Source organism: Pristiophorus japonicus, chromosome 17, assembly GCF_044704955.1.
Source record: "Pristiophorus japonicus isolate sPriJap1 chromosome 17, sPriJap1.hap1, whole genome shotgun sequence".
Taxonomy (NCBI): domain Eukaryota; kingdom Metazoa; phylum Chordata; class Chondrichthyes; family Pristiophoridae; genus Pristiophorus; species Pristiophorus japonicus.
Window position 1 is genome coordinate 86,315,440 of NC_091993.1, and position 19,236 is coordinate 86,334,675.

The following is a 19,236-nucleotide window of genomic DNA, read 5'->3' on the forward strand; positions in this document are numbered from 1 at the left end:
GGAATGGTTTCCCCTTTAAGAATTTTCAACTTTTAGCGGAGACTCCAGCAGACTAGCAAGAGTCCTTTCTTCTGTTGCGCAACGATACCAAGTAAATACTGTTCCCAACTCAAAACCCTGAAAAAAAAATCCATTTCATGAGTGAGGAATCAGCCGAATGGCCATTACTCATTCCTTACTTTTCTTGATGCTCTTGCGACTGAGCACTTTGACCAATACTGCAGTGTAGAGAGGGGTTAAGGTGAGCCAATTGAACATATCGAAGCCCTGCATATTGTCGAACTTGTATTTTTTTAAAAACGTGTAGTTTGGCAATAAAATTAGCCTATAATTGAAAACTTGTGTCTCAAGGCTAGAGTTGCTGTCCATTTGATGTTATCCTTCCTATGAGGTGGTATGAGACAATCCCCCAGTTCTCATGTCCAGGTAATAATAACAGCGTATGTAATCTAGTATGAAAGTTCAGACCTCATTCCAAGCTCTTGCCTGAAATAGCTATGTCAGCATCAAACATTTCCAGGTCAGATATACAGGTAGCATGCATTTAACCTCAATGCTCGAGCACCTCCAACTCTTCCAGTGACTAATTTGTTTGCAATATTTTTCCAATCCTTGAGATTGACAAATTATGATCAGTTTTGTGTGGAGCATAACCTTTCACAACCTCCCGTGTGGCTGATTTCCTTTCCTGCATCAGTATAATGCTCCATCTTGAAACCCCTACCCACTCGTGTGGCCATCTTCTTGAGCTTGCCTAGCCTGATGGTGGATTATCGTGCCACTGACAGTTCTGCGAGCCTTGTGCTTGGTACTTCAGTCAGTGAAGAAAAAAAGAACATCGATTCAAATCTTACTGAATAGTGATAATAGAATAATTATGTCAATCTAAAATCATTGGAAAAATGAGCAAAATCCATACCACTGTATTTTAAATAATTGTATTAAAATAGTAGATGGTATATGTAATTACTGTTAGTCCAGCTTGTTTTTTTTCTATTTGTCTGTTTCCATAGCAGGGGAGTATTTCCCTTTTTGAATCTGATCATTATCTCCCTTGGTTTACAAACTGTCTGGTGCCATCTGTCTATTTTAAATTTGTATGTTAATCATTAATTATCTAGAAATACAAGCATCAGTCCATTTGGGGAAATGCATGACAACATTCTAAAACTAGAAGTCAAATTACTGTATCTGGATGTTAAGTTTGCAATGCTGTTGGAATAGTTTGCATAATTGTGCAGTTCAACATTTTGTGGGTGACTGCTTTTTGGTAGGGTAGTAAAATATGGCTCCAGGTCCTTGGGTTTGGGTTATAAAACTTTGTGGGAAAAGCTGAGTTTAAAAGGATTCATTTTTGCATCATTTCCCTCACACTTTTTCTTTTTACACTGACCACTTTTCATCTTGTATGCTTTGTCTCCTTTGTCATTCCTATATTCTGTTAGCTATAGAAACTTCACCAAATAAAGCCAATTCATACTCTGAGGCAATTAAATTAGCATCTGTTGGCTGAAAATAGGGGATTGACAAACCCTCTGGGTCCTCTGAGCAGCCTGAGACTGTGAACTTGTAACCTTCCCCCCCCCCGCCCCCATTTTATGCCACCTCCTTCCTTCCATATCCAAGCAGGTGTTTCCGTTTGTCTGCCCCCTCTGTTCTTTTTCACTTTGCATGTGCTATTTGAAACAAGGCAATGTCTGGTTTACATCATTTTTCAAGTTCAGTATTGATAGTTCGCTTACCAGAAACCTCTGCCATGAAGTATGTTGCAGTGCAGCCTTTGCATTGAAATCCTTGCCTTAAATCACAGTGTAACCTATTGAGAATCGTGCAATTAGAACTTTATTTTTCCAACCACATTTTTCAAAAAAGATATTGCTTTCCCCATCCCCTTTCCCTGGCCATCCTGAGGTCTAAACTATTAGTAACTGGAGGAACTGAGACTTGTTTTTTTCCTCCCCAGTTATTTCAACTTTCTTCTTTGTGAGAAGCAAGTACCTTCTGCTTCCCACTGAAGACCTAGATACAGTTATGAACTTGCCAGGTTGGGAATTGAGACCACAGGAGTCTCTACCCTATCTGGTCAGCACAGTGCAGTAATCTGCAGTGCCACTAAGTTTCTTGCCGTTTAAAACCTGGTCATAAATGGTTGGTATTGATGAATCTTCCACATAATTGAAAGAATGATCACCTTTATAAACATCTGGTAATAACGCTCTTGTCATCTCTGCTTTCCTTTGTGTAATACAACTTGCGATCTTATTCCCAAACCTTTTTTTTCCAGAGGTACAAAAATACCTGTATAGTAGTGTTTTTGACACACAATTCAACCATGAAAATGTTTGTTTGTCCACAATTTGCAACTCTCTGCAAAACTTCCTGAATAAAAGTAGTTCATCTTTAGTTGACAGTACACATAATGGTGTCAAGAACTAATTTTAATGAAAAGAACTGTCAGAGCATTTAACCACAATAACATTCTTTGGAAAAGTAGGAAGTGTTTTAACATTCTCTCAAACTAGGTTTTGAAATGCAATCTTCAGAAACTAACTCACAGATGAACTGGATGGTATGAAAAGACTTTTAAACCCAGCTTCAGTAGCAGTCCGCATTCTAAAAAAGCAAAGGAAACTGAGACATAAATTGCTTTGGTGGGATTTGGAGTTTAACAGTTGTTACTATGTGAAGATTTTTTTCTAACCTGTTTGACGTTCGTTGCTAATCCTGGTTAAAAATAATAGAGGCCATTCCAAATTTAATCAGTCACCTTATCATTGCCCAAGTGCATAACTTATTTTATAAATTAACTCATCACCAAATGCACTTTCACTTTTCCTTTGATCTTGTAAAGACCTTGTCTGGAAGGAACTTTCTTTCCACAGATTAGTATTTAATTACACCAGAAAATTTCACCAGTTAATTGGTTTCTAAAGGAAAAACAGATAACTTGTGAATTATTTACTGTCTTTCACTCCTTGGACCCCGATTTTAAAATGTAGCTTAGACTATTCTACATTTTAGCCTGCAAGTCCTTGATGCCAACAGTGAAAGTGTTCGGCTCCGCAACATTGAGAGATCTCACTGCGATAACGGAAAAATAAAATTAAGTAGGGAACAAAGCCTTAATGGGTGCTTGTACGGCTTTGCTATCACATTGGTGTGGATGGAGCCATACATGTGAGCTGATGTTTTCTTTCTCATGCTTGTGTTTCAGATGCTTTATATCAGATCTCTGTTTATAATATACTGATTTTTATGGCCTTTTTCTTTACTGAAATCTGATTTGTTTACATCTCGAGCTTGTGTCACTTTTTAGTATACTTTTGAATTTCCTCCAAGTGATCTCAGCTGTTCTGAGCAGAACACAAGGTCATTAATTTATGTAGAAGCCACATCCTGCAATATTTTGCCATGAATTTATTAAAATGTAACCTATAAAACTTTTTGTGTGGGGCTCATTTTTCTATCTTGGTGTTTACAGTTTCTTTATTTTACTGATTTAAAAACATTTATAGAATTAAATGGTGTTAAAAGTAACCCAATGAGACCCATCAGAAACTTCAATTATTATCTTCCAAAATCTTCATTGCTTAAGCCAGAATCTGAGAATCTTCAAGATATTAAGAATTGAATCCAGAAATGTAGTGCAGATTGAGAACATCTGCATTCATTGTGTGGGTTTGACATTTTTAACTGCTGTGAAGCATATAATACTGTGGTGCCTTTTTGAAGTCTTTTTAAGTCCCTGTGAAAACTCTAAACCTGCAGTGCTTGAAGTTGTTGTCTTCATATTTTCACAAACTTGAAAGTTTTTACCCTGAAGTTTGTTAGATTTAAAAGTCCCTTGTTTAAAAGAAAGAGGATCAGTTTTTGTGCTCCCCAACTAAGGAATGCTAGTACTGGGAAATGAAACACTTTTCCATATTGAATGGCAGCATCAACACTCCCAGGTCAGATGTAGCACAGTTGCATGCAAACTAATACTGCACCAAACAACATAATCTAACCTCAGCCTCAACAATAATCCCTGATGCACAAATGTGCCATTACCATTTCCCATGTTAACAGAATCCTGAGTGAAATTGTCCTGAGAGTGAAATTCTTTCTAATTCATCAAAGAATGACTAAAAAAGCAATAAAGAAAGGGAAGATAGATTACGAAGGTAAACTTGCGCAAAACATAAAAACAGATAGTAAAAGCTTTTACAGATATATAAAACGGAAAAGAGTGACTAAAGTAAATGTTGGTCCCTTAGAAGATGAAAAGGGGGATTTAATAATGGGAAATGTGGAAATGGCTGAGACCTTAAACAATTATTTTGCTTCCGTCTTCACAGTGGAAGACACAAAAACCATGCCAAAAATTGCTGGTCATAGGAATGTGGGAAGGGAGGACCTTGAGATGATCACTATCACGAGGGAGGTAGTGCTGGACAGACTAATGGGATTGAAGGTAGACAAGTCCCCTGGTCCTGATGAAATGCATCCCAGGGTATTAAAAGAGATGGCGGAAGTTATAGCAGATGCATTTGTTATAATCTACCAAAATTCTCTGGACTCTGGGGAGGTGCCAGCAAATTGGAGAGCAGCTAATGTAACGCATCTGTTTAAAAAAAGGGGGCAGGCAAAAGGCAGGTAACTATAGGCCGGTTAGTTTAACATCTGTAGTGGGGAAAATGCTTGAAACTATCATTAAGGAAGAAATAGCGGGACATCTGGATAGGAATAGTGCAATCAAGCAGACGCAGCATGGATTCATGAAAGGGAAATCATGTTTAACTAACTTACTGGAATTCTTTGAGGATATAACGAGCATGGTGGATAGAGGTGTACCGATGGATGTGGTGTATTTAGATTTCCAAAAGGCATTCGATAAGGTGCCACACAAAAGGTTCCTGCAGAAGATAATGTAGGAAATGTATTAGCATGGATAGAGAATTGGCTGGCGAACAGAAAGCAGAGAGTCGGGATAAATGGGTCCTTTTCCGGTTGGAAATCAGTGGTTAGTGGTGTGCTACAGGGATCAGTGCTGGGACCACAACTGTTTACAATATACATAGATGACCTAGAGGAGGGGACAGAGTGTAGTGCAACAAAATTTGCAGATGACACTAAGATTAGTGGGAAAGCAGGTTGTGTAGAGGACTCAGAGAGGCTACAAGGAGATTTGGATAGGTTAAGCGAATGGGCTAAGGTTTGGCAGATGGAATACAATGTCGGAAAGTGTGAGGTCATCCACCTTGGGAAAAAAAACAGTAAAAGGGAATATTATTTGAATGGGGAGAAATTACAACATGCTGTGGTGCAGAGGGACCTGGGGGTCCTTGTGCATGAATCCCAAAAGGTTAGTTTGCAGGTGCAGCAGGTAATCAGGAAGGCAAATGGAATGTTGGCCTTCATTGCGAAAGGGATGGAGTACAAAAGCAGGGAGGTGTTGCTGCAAGTGTATAAGGTATTGGTAAGGCCGCACCTGGAGTACTGCGTGCAGTTTTGGTCACCTTACTTAAGGAAGGATATACTAGCTTTGGAAGGGGTACAGAGACGATTCACTAGGCTGATTCGAGAAATGAGGGGGTTAACTTATGATAGATTGAGTAGACTGGGTCTTTACTCCTTGGAGTTCAGAAGGATGAGGGGTGATCTTATAGAAACATTTAAAATCATGGAAGGGATAGACAAGATAGAGGCAGAGAGGTTGTTTCCATTGGTGGGATAGACTAGAACTAGGGGGCACAGCCTCAAAATACGGAGGAGCCAATTTAAAACCGAGTTGAGAAATAATTTCTTCTCCCAGAGGGTTGTGAATCTGTGGAATTCTCTGCCCAAGGAAGCAGTTGAGGCTGGCTCATTGAATGTTTTCAAGTCAAAGATAGATAGATTTTTAAGCAATAAGGGAATTAAGGGTTACGGGGAGAGGGCGGGTAAGTGGAGCTGAGTCCACGACCAGATCAGCCATGATCTTATTGAATGGCAGAGCAGGCTCGAGGGGCTAGATGGCCTACTCCTGTTCCTAATTCTTATGTTCTTAAATTGGGAGGTTTTTATTTGCTGTCTACTACCATGAGGAACTAAGTTGAAATGTACACCCCTGAATCTTTTTGTCTGTCTACATCATGCCAGGTCTTATTTGTGTGTTGCTGAGAACATGTGGGCAGAACATAAGAAATAGGAGCAGGAGTAGGCCATACGGTCCCTCGAGCCTGCTCCGCCATTCAGTAAGATCATGGCTGTACATTGACCTCAACTCCACTTTCCCACTAGATCTCCATATCCCTTGATTCTCCAAGAGTCCAACAATCTATCTGTCTCAGCCTTGAATATATTCAGAGACTCAGCATCCACAACCCTCTGAGGCAGAGAATTCCAAAGATACAAAGAAAAGCTACAGTCTTTGCTCAGTGTATCAATGCACAATATTATTCATAATTGGAGCAGAATGGTGAACCAAGTTGACGTGATATTCTGACCTTGTGTATTGATCCTCCAATGTGTAGCATTGTGCTTTGTAATGTGCTTTTTTACATTGTTCACAAGACAGCATTATTTTGTTGGTCTGCCATATCAAGCCCTGAGGATCCTATCAGCAACATTGCTTGTTTCGGAGGTGTCTACTTCCATAAACAAACAGGCAGTTATTTGGAATGTTCGCAAACTCTCAGTAATGTCTCCAGCCTCTTAATCGACCTGTGCATGAATTCTCATTCAGTCTTTACATCAATTAGATTTTAGCCTTAAAACGATACTCACCTATGCTTAGCAGAAGCATTTAGCCTTGTATGTTACATGGCATAAGGCATAATATCCTGTTCTTATAAACAGTACATGCTCTGACTTAGTGAGCAACAACATGGGAGATTTCCTAGTGTATGTAAAAGTGTAGCATGTGTTGATCAAACAGCAGATCACAAACTTAATTACCGATGGGGAAAAAATAATTTTTTTAAGGCTCTAGCAAAACCAGTCAAAGCCTGAAATTTACAAAGGATTTGCCTATTTAGAGGAGTAGACTTGGTAATAGGTTTGGCTAGTAGTAAGCCAAATGTAGTAGAGTTAGCCAATCTGGGAGACCTGCTTATCATTTCAATATTTTTAGTTAGATTGTAGTAGTATGGGGTTAATTTTTTTTTTTTAATTCGTAGCCAATCTTTCCAATTCTTTGTCAAATCACAAACGCCAGAGGTCACCTTGCACACATCAAGGATCACTCTGCGCCAATGCTCTTAGCCAAAAGGCCTAGAGCCACTGCACCATTCCTGGAAGTACTGCAATACCAGGTTCGTGCCATGGAGGTGGATGGGTCAGGCCCCCCACACACCTCCGTGGAGGTGGATGGGTCAAGCCACCCCACCCATTGGGGTTAATGCAGTAAAGCCACCCCAGCCATTGTGAATATTGGTGCTGTGATGGAGTTTGTTTCAGCATTGTGATGTGTGTACAGAAAACTACTTTTTGGTGATGGGTAAATATCCCAGAAATTACTGCATTTGTGTAGCTTTATTAATCTGCCACTTTGCAGAGCAAATAAGGATTATTACTTCATTATATGTAGATAATTGTTTATCGCATCTATAATTTCAATAATAATTGGGTGCTCTGAGTGGCATGATGGATTTAGAACAATATAGTTTCACCTCTGATCTGAGACTAAATCTGGCATGGACTGTTGGGATCAAGCTGTCTCTGGTGGCTGTGAAACTCCTCCAAATAAAATGAGTTATCTGAAGGTCAAGCCACTTCTTGCTGGATACAACTCTCAACATCCATCATGTATTTATATTATATATACATTTTTCCCCTTTTCTGTGTCTCTGCTCTAATGTGGAAATAAAAATACCACATCTGTACATAGGAGTTACACTTGAGGTTGGGGATTAAACACTTTGGAGTAGAAGAAATTGAGCTTTATTGTACTTTTAATTGGTGTTGCACCTGATCTGGGATCACATTCTTGCTAGGATATATATCTCCATTTAAAAATGGTATATTGAGAATCATAAGGCTGGTCACCAGTGACCCAAAAATACTGTTGGAATTTTTAACTTCCTGGATTAGCCTGTCGTCATCATCAACTTTCATTTTTATACATCTTTAATATAAATTAAATGTCTCGCAGCGCTTCACAGATGAATGTAGAGAAAATGGGTGCCAAACCAGGAAGGAAGAGATAGAGAAGGGTGGCCAGAAGGTCAAAGAGACAATTTGCGAGGAGATTTAAGGAGAGAGTTGTTGAGGTGGTTTAGAAGGATGTGGATGTGAAGGAGAAAATGACAAACAAAGGAGCTTTTTAATATAATAGTCATTAGAACGTAAGAACAAAAAACATAGGAGCAGGAGTAGGCCATTTGGCCCTTCGAGCCTGCTCCGCCATTCAATAAGATCATGGTTGATCTGATCATGGACTCAACTCCACTTCCCTGTCCGCTCCCCATAACCCTTTACTCCCTTATCGCTCAAAAATCTGTCTATCTCCACCTTAAATATATTCAATGACCCAGCCTCCACAGCTCTCTGGGATAGAGAATTCCATTGATTTACAACCCTCGGAGAAGAAATGTCTCCTCATCTCAGGTTTAAATGGGTGGCCCCTTATTCTAAGACTATGTCCCCTAGTTTTAGTTTCTTCTATGAGTGGAAATATCTTCTCTGCATCCATCTTATCTATAACTTGCACAGTTGTAGCAGGACTTCTCTGCTTTTATATTCTATTGCCCTTGCAATAAAGGCCAACATTCCATTTGCCTTCCTGATTACTTGCTGTACCTGCATACTAACTTTTTGTGTTTCATGCACAAGGACCCCCAGGTCCCTCTGTACTGCAGCACTTTGCAATTTTTCTCCATTTAAATTATAATTTGCTTTTCTATTATTTCTGCCAAAGTGGATAACCTCCCATTTTCCCACATTGTCCACCATCTGCCAAATTTTTACCCACTCCCTTAGCCTGTCTATATCCCATTGCAGATTTTTTATGTCCTCCTCACAATTTGCTTTCCCACCCATCTTTGTATCATCAGCAAACGTGCCTACATTACACTCGGTCCCTTCATCCAAGTCATTAATATAGATTGTAAATAGTTGAGGACCCAGCACCGATCCCTGCGGCACCCCACTAGTCACTGTTTGCCAACCGGAAAATTACCCATTTATCCCGACTCTGTTTTCTGTTAGTTAGCCAATCCTCAGTCCATGCTAATATATTGCCCCCAATCCCGTGAGCTTTTATCTTGTGCAGTAACCTCTTATGTGGCACCTTATCGAATGCCTTCTGGAAATTCAAATACGTCACATCCACTGGTTCCCCCTTATCCACCCTGCTCATTACCTCCTCAAAGAACTGCAGCAAATTTGTCAAACATGATTTCCCTTTCATAGAACCATGCTGACTCTGCCTGATTGACTCTGCATTGTATTTCTCTTGAATAGAATGCTTGTTTTAAACAAAAAAGTAATAAACTCAATTCATGGATTGTCATCAGTAATTTGGGTTTCAGACGACCCTGGGGTTATGGCTGAAAGTTGGTGTACGAATGTAAGATGTTTTTGTTTATTCAGAACACAGGAGTAAGTTGATTATTTGTTTGAGGAGTAGAGAGGATGTTTTGGAAGGACCAGAAAGTGGAGGTGATAAATAAAAGGAAGGAGCCTTTTATTGTTAGATGTCATATTTCTCTCCAAAGGAAGTATTTTTTAAAAATTCATGCTAGTGACTTCAGTTCATGCTAGTAAAGTATAAAGGATTCGGATGCTGAATCCCTCTTTTAACATACCCTTTTGAATTCAATAATGCCATTTTAAGTAAAGCCAGTTTTTTTCAATATTGGTGCTTCTTGATAAATTTTTTCTGCATTGCTTTGCATCCATGTTAAATTACTGACCCATATTTTGTTCCCAGCCATTGTACCGTACACTTAGCTGAGGTTTTTTCTGTATCTAAAACAAGGTTTAATTACAGCATTTCAAATCCTAAGTAATTTTAAGCAGTAAACTCATTTCTAGTTATTAGAATCAAATGCTGTAGTTACCTACATTTTGCAAACAAAGTACATGCCATCTTAGTGCCTCCACGCCTTCCTGGTGTTGCCACATCCCAGTATTGCCGTCCTGCACTTTTTAAAAAAAAAGAAAAGTCCTCTTTGGACTGACTTTATTTAAACAGTGCTTGTGAATTAGATTTTCTACTCCTGAAGGCAAGAAAAAGTCCATATATAGTTATGACTCTAGAAAGTAACATGTTAGCGGTTCAAGTATATTGTACAGTCTTGTTTCTTGCCATGTACATGCGTTCCTACTTAGCAATTCTTGCTTGCTGGGGGAGGGAAGCGATTTGGTTAGCTTTAGCAACAAACAGTACTTGGCATTGTGTTTTTAGCTCATTGAGATAAAATACCATTCCTAATAAGAGCTTAAGATGCCTCTCAAAGGACCCACCCCCCAGCAGTTCTGTCTCAACATGGCAGTGCTCCAAAATGACTTATTAGGATAGCCACTTAAAATTGTTAGGTCTACAATCTACACCCAAACAAAATGCATTAAAAAAATATTAGTGTTAATCCATTTCTTTGAAATTCAGTAGAATTAACAAATGTAATACTACATATTGATTTATTCTGAGTATGGAACATCAAACAAAGTAGTTTGAATTTACCTAGAATGCAAGATTTCCTCATAATTGCTTAGGAAGGAAATGGATAGAATTAATCTTGTAGAATATTATAGCCACTGTCTACAAGCTATATTTTCAATCTTGGTGCTTCAATTTGCTTCATAACATCACTTGAGTGTTGTGCCAGAATTATTGAGCACATAGTTGAAAGCCAACTTTTGTGGATAATGTTCCTGCAACACATGCACAACTACACAGGACATTATCACCAAATTTATGAGGTACAAGGGATTTAGAAGTGCTATCCTCCATCTCACTCATTTTGCAATTTTTTTTTAATGTTGAAACTTCCTTAAATAATCTTCACCTTTGATTTTTCTCTTAAATACATTTTTTTTAAATCTCCCAGAATACCATTTTTATCTATAGTTGAAAGCCAACTTTTGTGGATAATGTTCCTGCAACACATGCACAACTACACAGGACATTATCACCAAATTTATGAGGTACAAGGGATTTAGAAGTGCTATCCTCCATCTCACTCATTTTGCAATTTTTTTTTTAATGTTGAAACTTCCTTAAATCTTCACCTTTTGATTTTTCTCTTAAATACATTTTTTTTTTTTAAATCTCCCAGAATACCATTTTTATCTTAGTGGGAAAGACCAGTCTGAAGCGTTATCAATTATCCTTTTTAAAATTCATGGGTTCTACTTGTCCAAATCTTTGCGTAGAGTATAAAATATGATAAAGAAGATGAAATAAAAATCTCCACAACTTAAGATAGCAAAGTTACAAGTAACTTATTGATCCACTTCACACCTTGAGACATTTATCATATTTCCCTGCTGCCTCGGACTTTCATCCTGTTTAGAACACTTGTGGCATTGCTGCCGAAATAGATGAGTTTAGTGAACTTTAATTACCACAAAAATTGTCACTTTGTTGCTGTGAATTGCATTTACCTCTCCTGGTATGTTTCCACAATATAAATGTGCTAAAGCGTTTAGCAAATGGGCATGGTTGTCTCCAACAAAGTGTAATGTCAAAGATTTTGATGATGTATAGTTCACAACAGCATTCTGTAAACTTATGTTAAACTTGTAATGCCACACAAATGAATTGTTAATTGTTCTTCGATTGAAATAGGGAATTCTCTATCATTAGGAATATTCTATTCTGATACTCTAAAGGTTTCACTTTTTTGTGCATCTCCCAGCTTGTGCTTTTTACTCACTACTGCCACCAGTAGGATTTTCTACAGACTAAAGTTCTCCATTGCTGTGCTTTGATTTTGCTGCCAATTATAATGAGAGCTGCATGTTCATTTGATAACTTTAAAAACTTGGGCTTAGTGTAGCTGGATATTTTGCAACAGTTTTGTCATCAATATTTTCATTTGCAAATAATTAAATCAATATGGAACGATTTTCAGATTCTGCTTTTGGTTATTCCACCAAACCAACCTGTATTTGATTTTTTTTAAAACTGCCCATGTCTTCAACTGCAAGTAATTTACTTAGGATATTGAACCGAGAGCAGCAGTTTGCTGATTTACTTCAGGTTTATGACTAGAAAGTTTCTGTCATCAGCGAGCAAAAGCTGTATTTTGAAAAACATTTAGTTTTGCATTTAATGAGTATAAAGAGTTCATTATTAAAATAATGTGGGGAAACTGCCAGTAAAATATTTCAATTTGAACACGCACACTTGCGTCTGAAAAACAAAATCTAAAATTGGCTATTTTCTGTGCTAATTTAAGGACCACCCATCTACTTATGAAGCTTTGTTTTACTGCATGATTGGTGCTGCTGAAGTTGCAATTTTCAGTCCCAGTTGGTGATGCCATCTGCTTTACTCTGCAGTTGGCACAATTACTGATGGAGTCCCCAAACAGCAACAGAATTGCTTATAATGTGCCAGCTGCTTTGAGATGGTTGAAAGATGTGTCAGTGTTTGTAAAGGATGGAGGGTTAATAGCCGAAATGTAATTGGAAAAACTGCACACTTTAAACACAAGCTTTGAGAACATTCTGTAAAACGACAACTTTCTCCTTGCAGGTTTTAACAGAGCTGAAATCGGACAACCAAAGGCTGAAAGATGAGAATGGAGCACTAATCCGAGTAATAAGTAAACTTTCAAAATGAAGGAGGTCGTTCTGAGCAAGAGGCAAAGAGAATAAAACCAACTGAAAGAGCCTGCTTGCTCTGTAAAAGAGCCATCACAATAAAAAAGTAGTTTCCTCAGCAATGGGGGGGGGAACTTGTACTTGGATCTTGTCTGTTCATGGCTTTCTCCCTGCATTTGATGTCTGTCAAGTTTCTTCAGGTTATGATCCTACTCAGCAACTACAAGGTCTTCAGTGGTGCATTCGAAACAGCTTTGTTTACGAGAAATGTTGGGGAGAAAGTACTGAATTTTTAAAAAAATTCACAGGCGTGTGTATTTGTTGAGGGAACGCTTGCAGCTTATCACAATTGAGCCATGTTCTATAGTGTTTCAGAAATGGCTTTAAGAAATGCCTTTCACTACCACACCTGCTCAAAGTCATGTTAACGTTGCACCTCGGTTTGTCGGCTGTGCGTTGGGAAGAATCTTTCTGTTATGCAGCATTCTCTTCTTTGCACAGTAATTAAAATCACTGCAGAACATGGCTCTTCCTTTTTAAATAAAAACCATCAGCTAGACTGTATGGTACAGAAAGTATTAATTATACGTGCAATATGCTGTTTTATTATTTTAATGTGATGCTCGTATTCAATTCAACTGCCTTCCTTTCACTTTATTTCTGTTGCCTTCATTGTCAGCAGTGGATTTTAATTGCTTTTTCTCTTAATTGTTTTGATTTGGTTTGAAGTGAACAGTTTAAAATGGTCAGAAACCTTTAGTTGTGTCTCTGTGACTGTGTGAAGTTAAATATTTGTGCTGTTGACGTTTACCATCCTCCGCCTTGTTTTTCTCATTCAAACAGCAGTTGGTCAAAGAAAAAACTGATTCAGATTAAGGCTGTTCATTGGGGCTGGTTCAAAGATGCATCTTAATGTACCGTTGCTGGTTTTTGCAATTTGTTCTTGAGACACTCCACTTTTTTGAGCTTCACCGTATTTCACATGAAGCTAGTTTTAGGTCAGACTTTACTTTGCTCTTGACTTTCTACACTGATAAGGGACATTACAACTTTAATGTAGGTTCAAAGACATCTTTTTAATGAGATTTTCACTGATGCATGATGAATAATATACTGTATCCCTATGTACTACTGCTACAGGAATTTAAAACAAAATGGTACTTTTCTGTAGAGAGCACCTCCTTATATATACAATAGAGTTCAGGGAAGGGATCCATCCAAAGACCCATAGTTTAGTCCTTAGCAAACTGATGGAATTCACAGACAAACGTAGTGATTTGTATCGTGCATTCCATGGCTAAAATGTCTAGTATAGGCAATGGCAATATGGTACTGAAATCAAAGTTTGTGTGTATGTATATATGTACATGTATATATGTGTATTTTTATTTATATATATATATATATATATATATATATACACACACTCACTGGTACAGAAAAGGCCATCAGTTTTGTGTGTTTTTTGTTTACCTTAGTCAAGCCTACAGGTTACTGAAAATGCATTGGCTGGTTTTTATTTTTAAAATCCTGTGCAAAACAGGGCTTGCAGTAGTATTGCTACTGAATAGAATACAAATGGACTGAACTGTTAAAATTCCTTTATACAGTATAAAGATTGTGTACATATGAAATCTCCATAGGAGGGTTCAGACTGATCAGACTACTGGGAATTTACATTATGCAACTGTTGGTGGCCTTTTTTTAAAAACTATGAATATGCTATTAGATATTATTTAGTGTTATAATTTGAACATTTCTGTCACATGTTGGGGAATGTACATGTGGGAAATGTACACATTATTTAAAGCTTGTAAACACATCTGTATTTTAATGGTTTAATAGACCACTCAGTTCAGGTTTGAAATGATGTACAGCTATTATATGTAATAAGGACTAAACACATTGTCACCTTTGCAAATGCTTCTATTAAATGTGAGTCTTTATTGCTCTGATAATACAGTAAGTGTATTAAATTCTTGTGACGCTATTGGTTCTAAGGTTGGAAGTACTGTACTTTACATAAGTTGCGACTTGTGTGCTATGAAGGGGTTTTGTGCAGATACAAGGTCATTCTTCTGATGTGCTTGTGACTCATTGGAATCGCCATCAGATTTACTACTAAAGAAAAATAAACTTTGGACTTCAAGAATGTACTGAAACTTGCCTTGTCCCAGTTCAGTGTACTTTAAAAGAATTGACTATACCACCTAGTGGATGAGCAGCAGATTCACCCCCAATAATATATTTTCTGGTCAAGGTTGATGCTGTTTGTAAAATGGCAATATCTGACATTTTAACAATAAACCACAAGAAATCAAACTTGTATTTAAGAAAAAAATTATTTTTGTGCTTTACAAGAGACAATGTGCAATTCAAAATTTGACTTTCCATTACAAGTATCATGACTGAGTGATGCAATTTGAATTAAAATGAAGACAAAGTGCACATATTCAGATGTGTGAAATGAGTGTGTTGCACTCCAACATTGTAGCTTGCAAACCAGTTTTCCAGGGGAGGGGGGTGGGGATGGTTGGAATGTGGCTGGCTGATTGAAAGGTTTAGATTCTGTTAATCAGATTGAGAGGGACAAAATGAAATCAAATGATTTAAAGAGCTTTTCAGTTGCCAGGTTAAAATGAAATAATTAGTTTGTGGAGAAAATGCACAAAGTTCAAAATGTTTCCTTCAAGAGGCCCCCTTTTGTTTTCTTCTTCTTTTTCCACATGCTATTAAAAGTGCGCAACAACCTGTTCCAAGATCAGTGCAAGTTACTTGCAGCTAGCCTGTGTGAGTGCTAAAGCATCTCTGGGATGACTCCCAGTAATTTCTCTCCCTCTGAAGTGGTCAACCTTTGTACAGTGTCTCCCCATAGCAGCACTGCAGCAAACTGTAAAGCCAATCTTAAATAAATGTTTTATTGAAAGTTATGATTGAGGCAGTGTTTTTATTAAGAATGTACATCAGCTTTAGCTCTTAGGCAGACAATTTATACAGAAAATCAAATGCACCTGTTTTGTGCGCAGTTTCTTTTAAAGTGTTTTCAATTGGACCTATGCATATAAAAGTCACCTGTCCCAAATGGTTAAAGTAGGCAACAGTTAAAGTTCTGTTGACTCCTGGCAACTCAATTATAAGTTGACAGCACAAAGGATGTATAGCTAAATGTCTGGAGTGGAGATGTTGCGGATGGCCAGTTTATTTCCCTGGAGTATATGCAAGAATAGAAACATCGAGAATGTACCACTGCTTTTAAGTGGTTTCAAATTGTATTTTCCACACTTCTAGGATATGGATTCCATGACTTTGGGGGTTTGGAGCTGATGAAGTCTAAATAACATTACTGTTGATCCAACCTGCTATTACCAGTTTTGGGTCTGATTGAAGCTGCGAGCAAATAGGGCTATGAGTGCATTTGTGATATGAAACATCCAATTTGAAATCAGCCCCCAAGAATTTAGCTGTTTAGTCCCTTGTGGGGGAGGGGTGGGGGATGGTAGAGTTTTAACTCCACAGAGTGCATGTGACATCATAGGCAGGTACCCCATCTGGAAGTCAGCCTTATTGATAGGCTGGTTTCAACAATCCAGCAGGGAATGCTGGACAAGAGGTCCTAGGCCCGATCCTTAGGGGGGGGGGAAAGTGCGATCGAATCCGAGGTGGGGTTGCTGATGGTGGGAAAGCTTGGGGGCTACAGAGATTGATCCTCCATTCTGTCCTCAAGTTTCTGCAGCTGTCGGAAGTCCCGAGGTCCGGGAAACCTGGCTTGGCTACAGTTAAACATGCTCAGCAGGTTAAATCCGAGGCTTCAAGCCTCATTATAACCCTCCTGGAAGCGGGCTAGCTGCCTGCCCCATCCCGCCTTCATTAAAACCGGAAGTGGGCGGGTTGGGGTCAGGATTCACATTTTTAACACGTTAACTTCCCACCTGACCCTAACTAAAGTGTTGCTGTTGCTACCTTGGGTAGTGCTGTAGTTCAGATTATATTTGTACAAGAGTCCCAGGGCTGTTGTTCCATGTCTGATGTGTACTGACATAAAACTAATATAGAGTTTGCTGTGGAATAGACATGACAGTTTAAATACAATTCAATTGTCCACTCCAGACACTTACCCACTCCATTATTTCTGGACTCATTACAATATAAACAAGTGAGTAATCTGAACTTCGTACTTACGCTCTGCCACATATTAGATGCTCTGGCAACTGCCAGCATTAGTGTGGACTTTTAATCCACAACGATTATATTTTCAGTTTGTGGTTAATACCAGGACTCCCTGCTGTGCAAAGATGTTAAACTGATGTGTTGGTTTCCTGAACTATATTTTGCTAATCTACCTATTGCTAGAAACCGAATGAATAACCTGTCATTCTGTTGTTTCTTTCTTGGCTGTATTATAGCTGTAAGAAGTCCAGTTGGTGTTTAAAGAATTTATGAATAATGAAGGATTTTGTTATAAGGAGTATCCAAATTTTACCTTGACTGTGAATGATGGTGACACTGGGGTGGCTCTTGTCAAAATATATTTTTCTAGTTCAATTCTTACTGGTCTGGGCCTCACCCTAAACAGCATCAAATGATTAGGATGCTAGGAAAACTACAGGAAGACATTTGATTTGTGCTGGTACTACATTAGTACAGTTGATTCAAAGTAAACCTGTACCTACATCCAGCATTGGTAAGATGCGCAAATTGCCAGATCTTTGCTTCAGGAGAAGGGATGCGCTATTTATATTTTATTTTACAAACCTATTTTTAATGGTCTACAAGGAATTTTTATCCATGGGACATCATTTTTTCCATCATCTTGAATAACATATACCGAACTAAATCTTGCACTATAAATGATTAATTTTGGATCGGTTAAAATTGTGATTTGGTCATTATTGAGTTCCTAAGAGGAGGTTTAAAAATAATCCCTGCAAATGCTGGAAATCTAAAATAAAAACTGAATGCTGGAAATACATAGGTGGTTGGTCAGCAATTAAGAGGAAAGCCAGGCTTAATGTTTCAGGTGTGAACCCTCCATCAGAAGCCTGGTAAATGTACAGTTTTGACTTGGATCAGAAAGTGGCTGGAGGTTCACATTGGACCACTTGCACAACTTAGTACAAATCCCTCATCATGCAGCCATCCCCGGCATTGTGAGGTGGGAGATTTTACTCCGCTCTGAAAGAACTTTCTGCTGTTTATGTCAGCGTTTCTATAAGATGCAGCAAATTCATAATAAATGTTAATTGCAAGTTATATAAAATAGTGCAAAATAGATGTCTAGTTTCATCAATACTTGCAAATCTAGAATGTTCTAATAAACTATTGGCCAATACACTTCCATCAGTTTTTTGTCCATTTGCAAAGTAACTGTCCAAAGTTAATTTTTATTGGCATTTTAACATTCTTTTAATATATGTGGTAAAATAGCTTGGAGCTGATAGTTGGATATTGGTGCACTGCAGACTGTTAAGTGTGGTTGATGTGTGTCTGTTTTAAAGAAATAATTCTGTGTAATTTACATCAGCTGTTCAGATTTTATGAAGTTTATTTATTGATCTGTGCATTGAGATCTACTTCCAGAGCTGTCCATGTCTTGTATCTGCATGAAACTGGCTTCAATAAACTGTCAGAAAAATGTATTTTGTCAAATATAAATAAATGCATTTTAAATATTTGTGTGCATCTTGAATTTTATACCATTTGTATGTGTTATGATACTTGGCACGAGGTGCTTTATCTTAACGAGGTCAACATTTTAATCTGATGTACAAATAAACTTAATAGGTCTTCAAAAGCATACCATTGTGGGGCTTTTTCCTTCAAATTAAGGATTTCTTACACAGGAAGGAAAATGGTTCATCTTATTTTCAGAGTGTTTGAATGCATCATGCCAACTTGCTTAACAATCCGCTTTATGCCCTACCTCTGGAGATAATTTTTTTCCTCTTCCAATTTTCTGTTCTCGGTTGAAAATGATGGCACATGTTGGAAAACAGTCCACAGGTGACCACAGCCTTCTGGTACCTCACTGAAGTAGCAGTTCTTCATGTGTGAGCTTCTGTATTGAGCATCAATAAGTAGTTTGATCATTGAGAAGAGAATAATCAGAAGTAGAAACCCTGGGAAACTCTCCCTGCCCCCACCACCTCTCTTCAGTCCAAAAATGCTGATGGCCTTATAGTGCCTCTGCTGCCCTAGCCACCATCAGCTGACTCAGCATGGACTAGAGATCAAGTCTGCCAGTTTATAAAAGCAAAATACTGCGGATAAATGGAATCTGAAATAATTCTCTGTTTTTAAGTCTGTCAGTTGTCTGGTCTGTGGCTCAATTACATGACAGCTTTACCAACTGAACCATTGCAGACTATTAACTTAAATGTAGATATCCTGACATGGTTGCCACCACAATAACTTTTGGTGAACTTACAGGTTCCTTTACATGGGCAGTTTAAACTCGCAAAATAGTACTGATCCAATAAAATAGAAGCTTACTATTGTAATCAATGG

General features: G+C 38.1%; 1 protein-coding gene across 2 annotated transcripts in view; it reads left to right on the plus strand.

Annotated features, from left to right (window-relative positions):
• Positions 1-18,401, plus strand: part of LOC139227840 (protein phosphatase 1 regulatory subunit 12A-like) — a 258,951-nt gene extending 240,550 nt beyond the window's left edge. For both annotated transcript variants that reach the window (XM_070858913.1, XM_070858914.1), the window contains one exon: positions 12,665-18,401. In XM_070858913.1, the coding sequence (XP_070715014.1) occupies positions 12,665-12,751 (87 nt within the window). In that variant the 3' untranslated portion in view covers positions 12,752-18,401. The remainder of the gene's footprint in view (positions 1-12,664) is intronic.
• Positions 18,402-19,236: the final 835 nt, after the last annotated feature.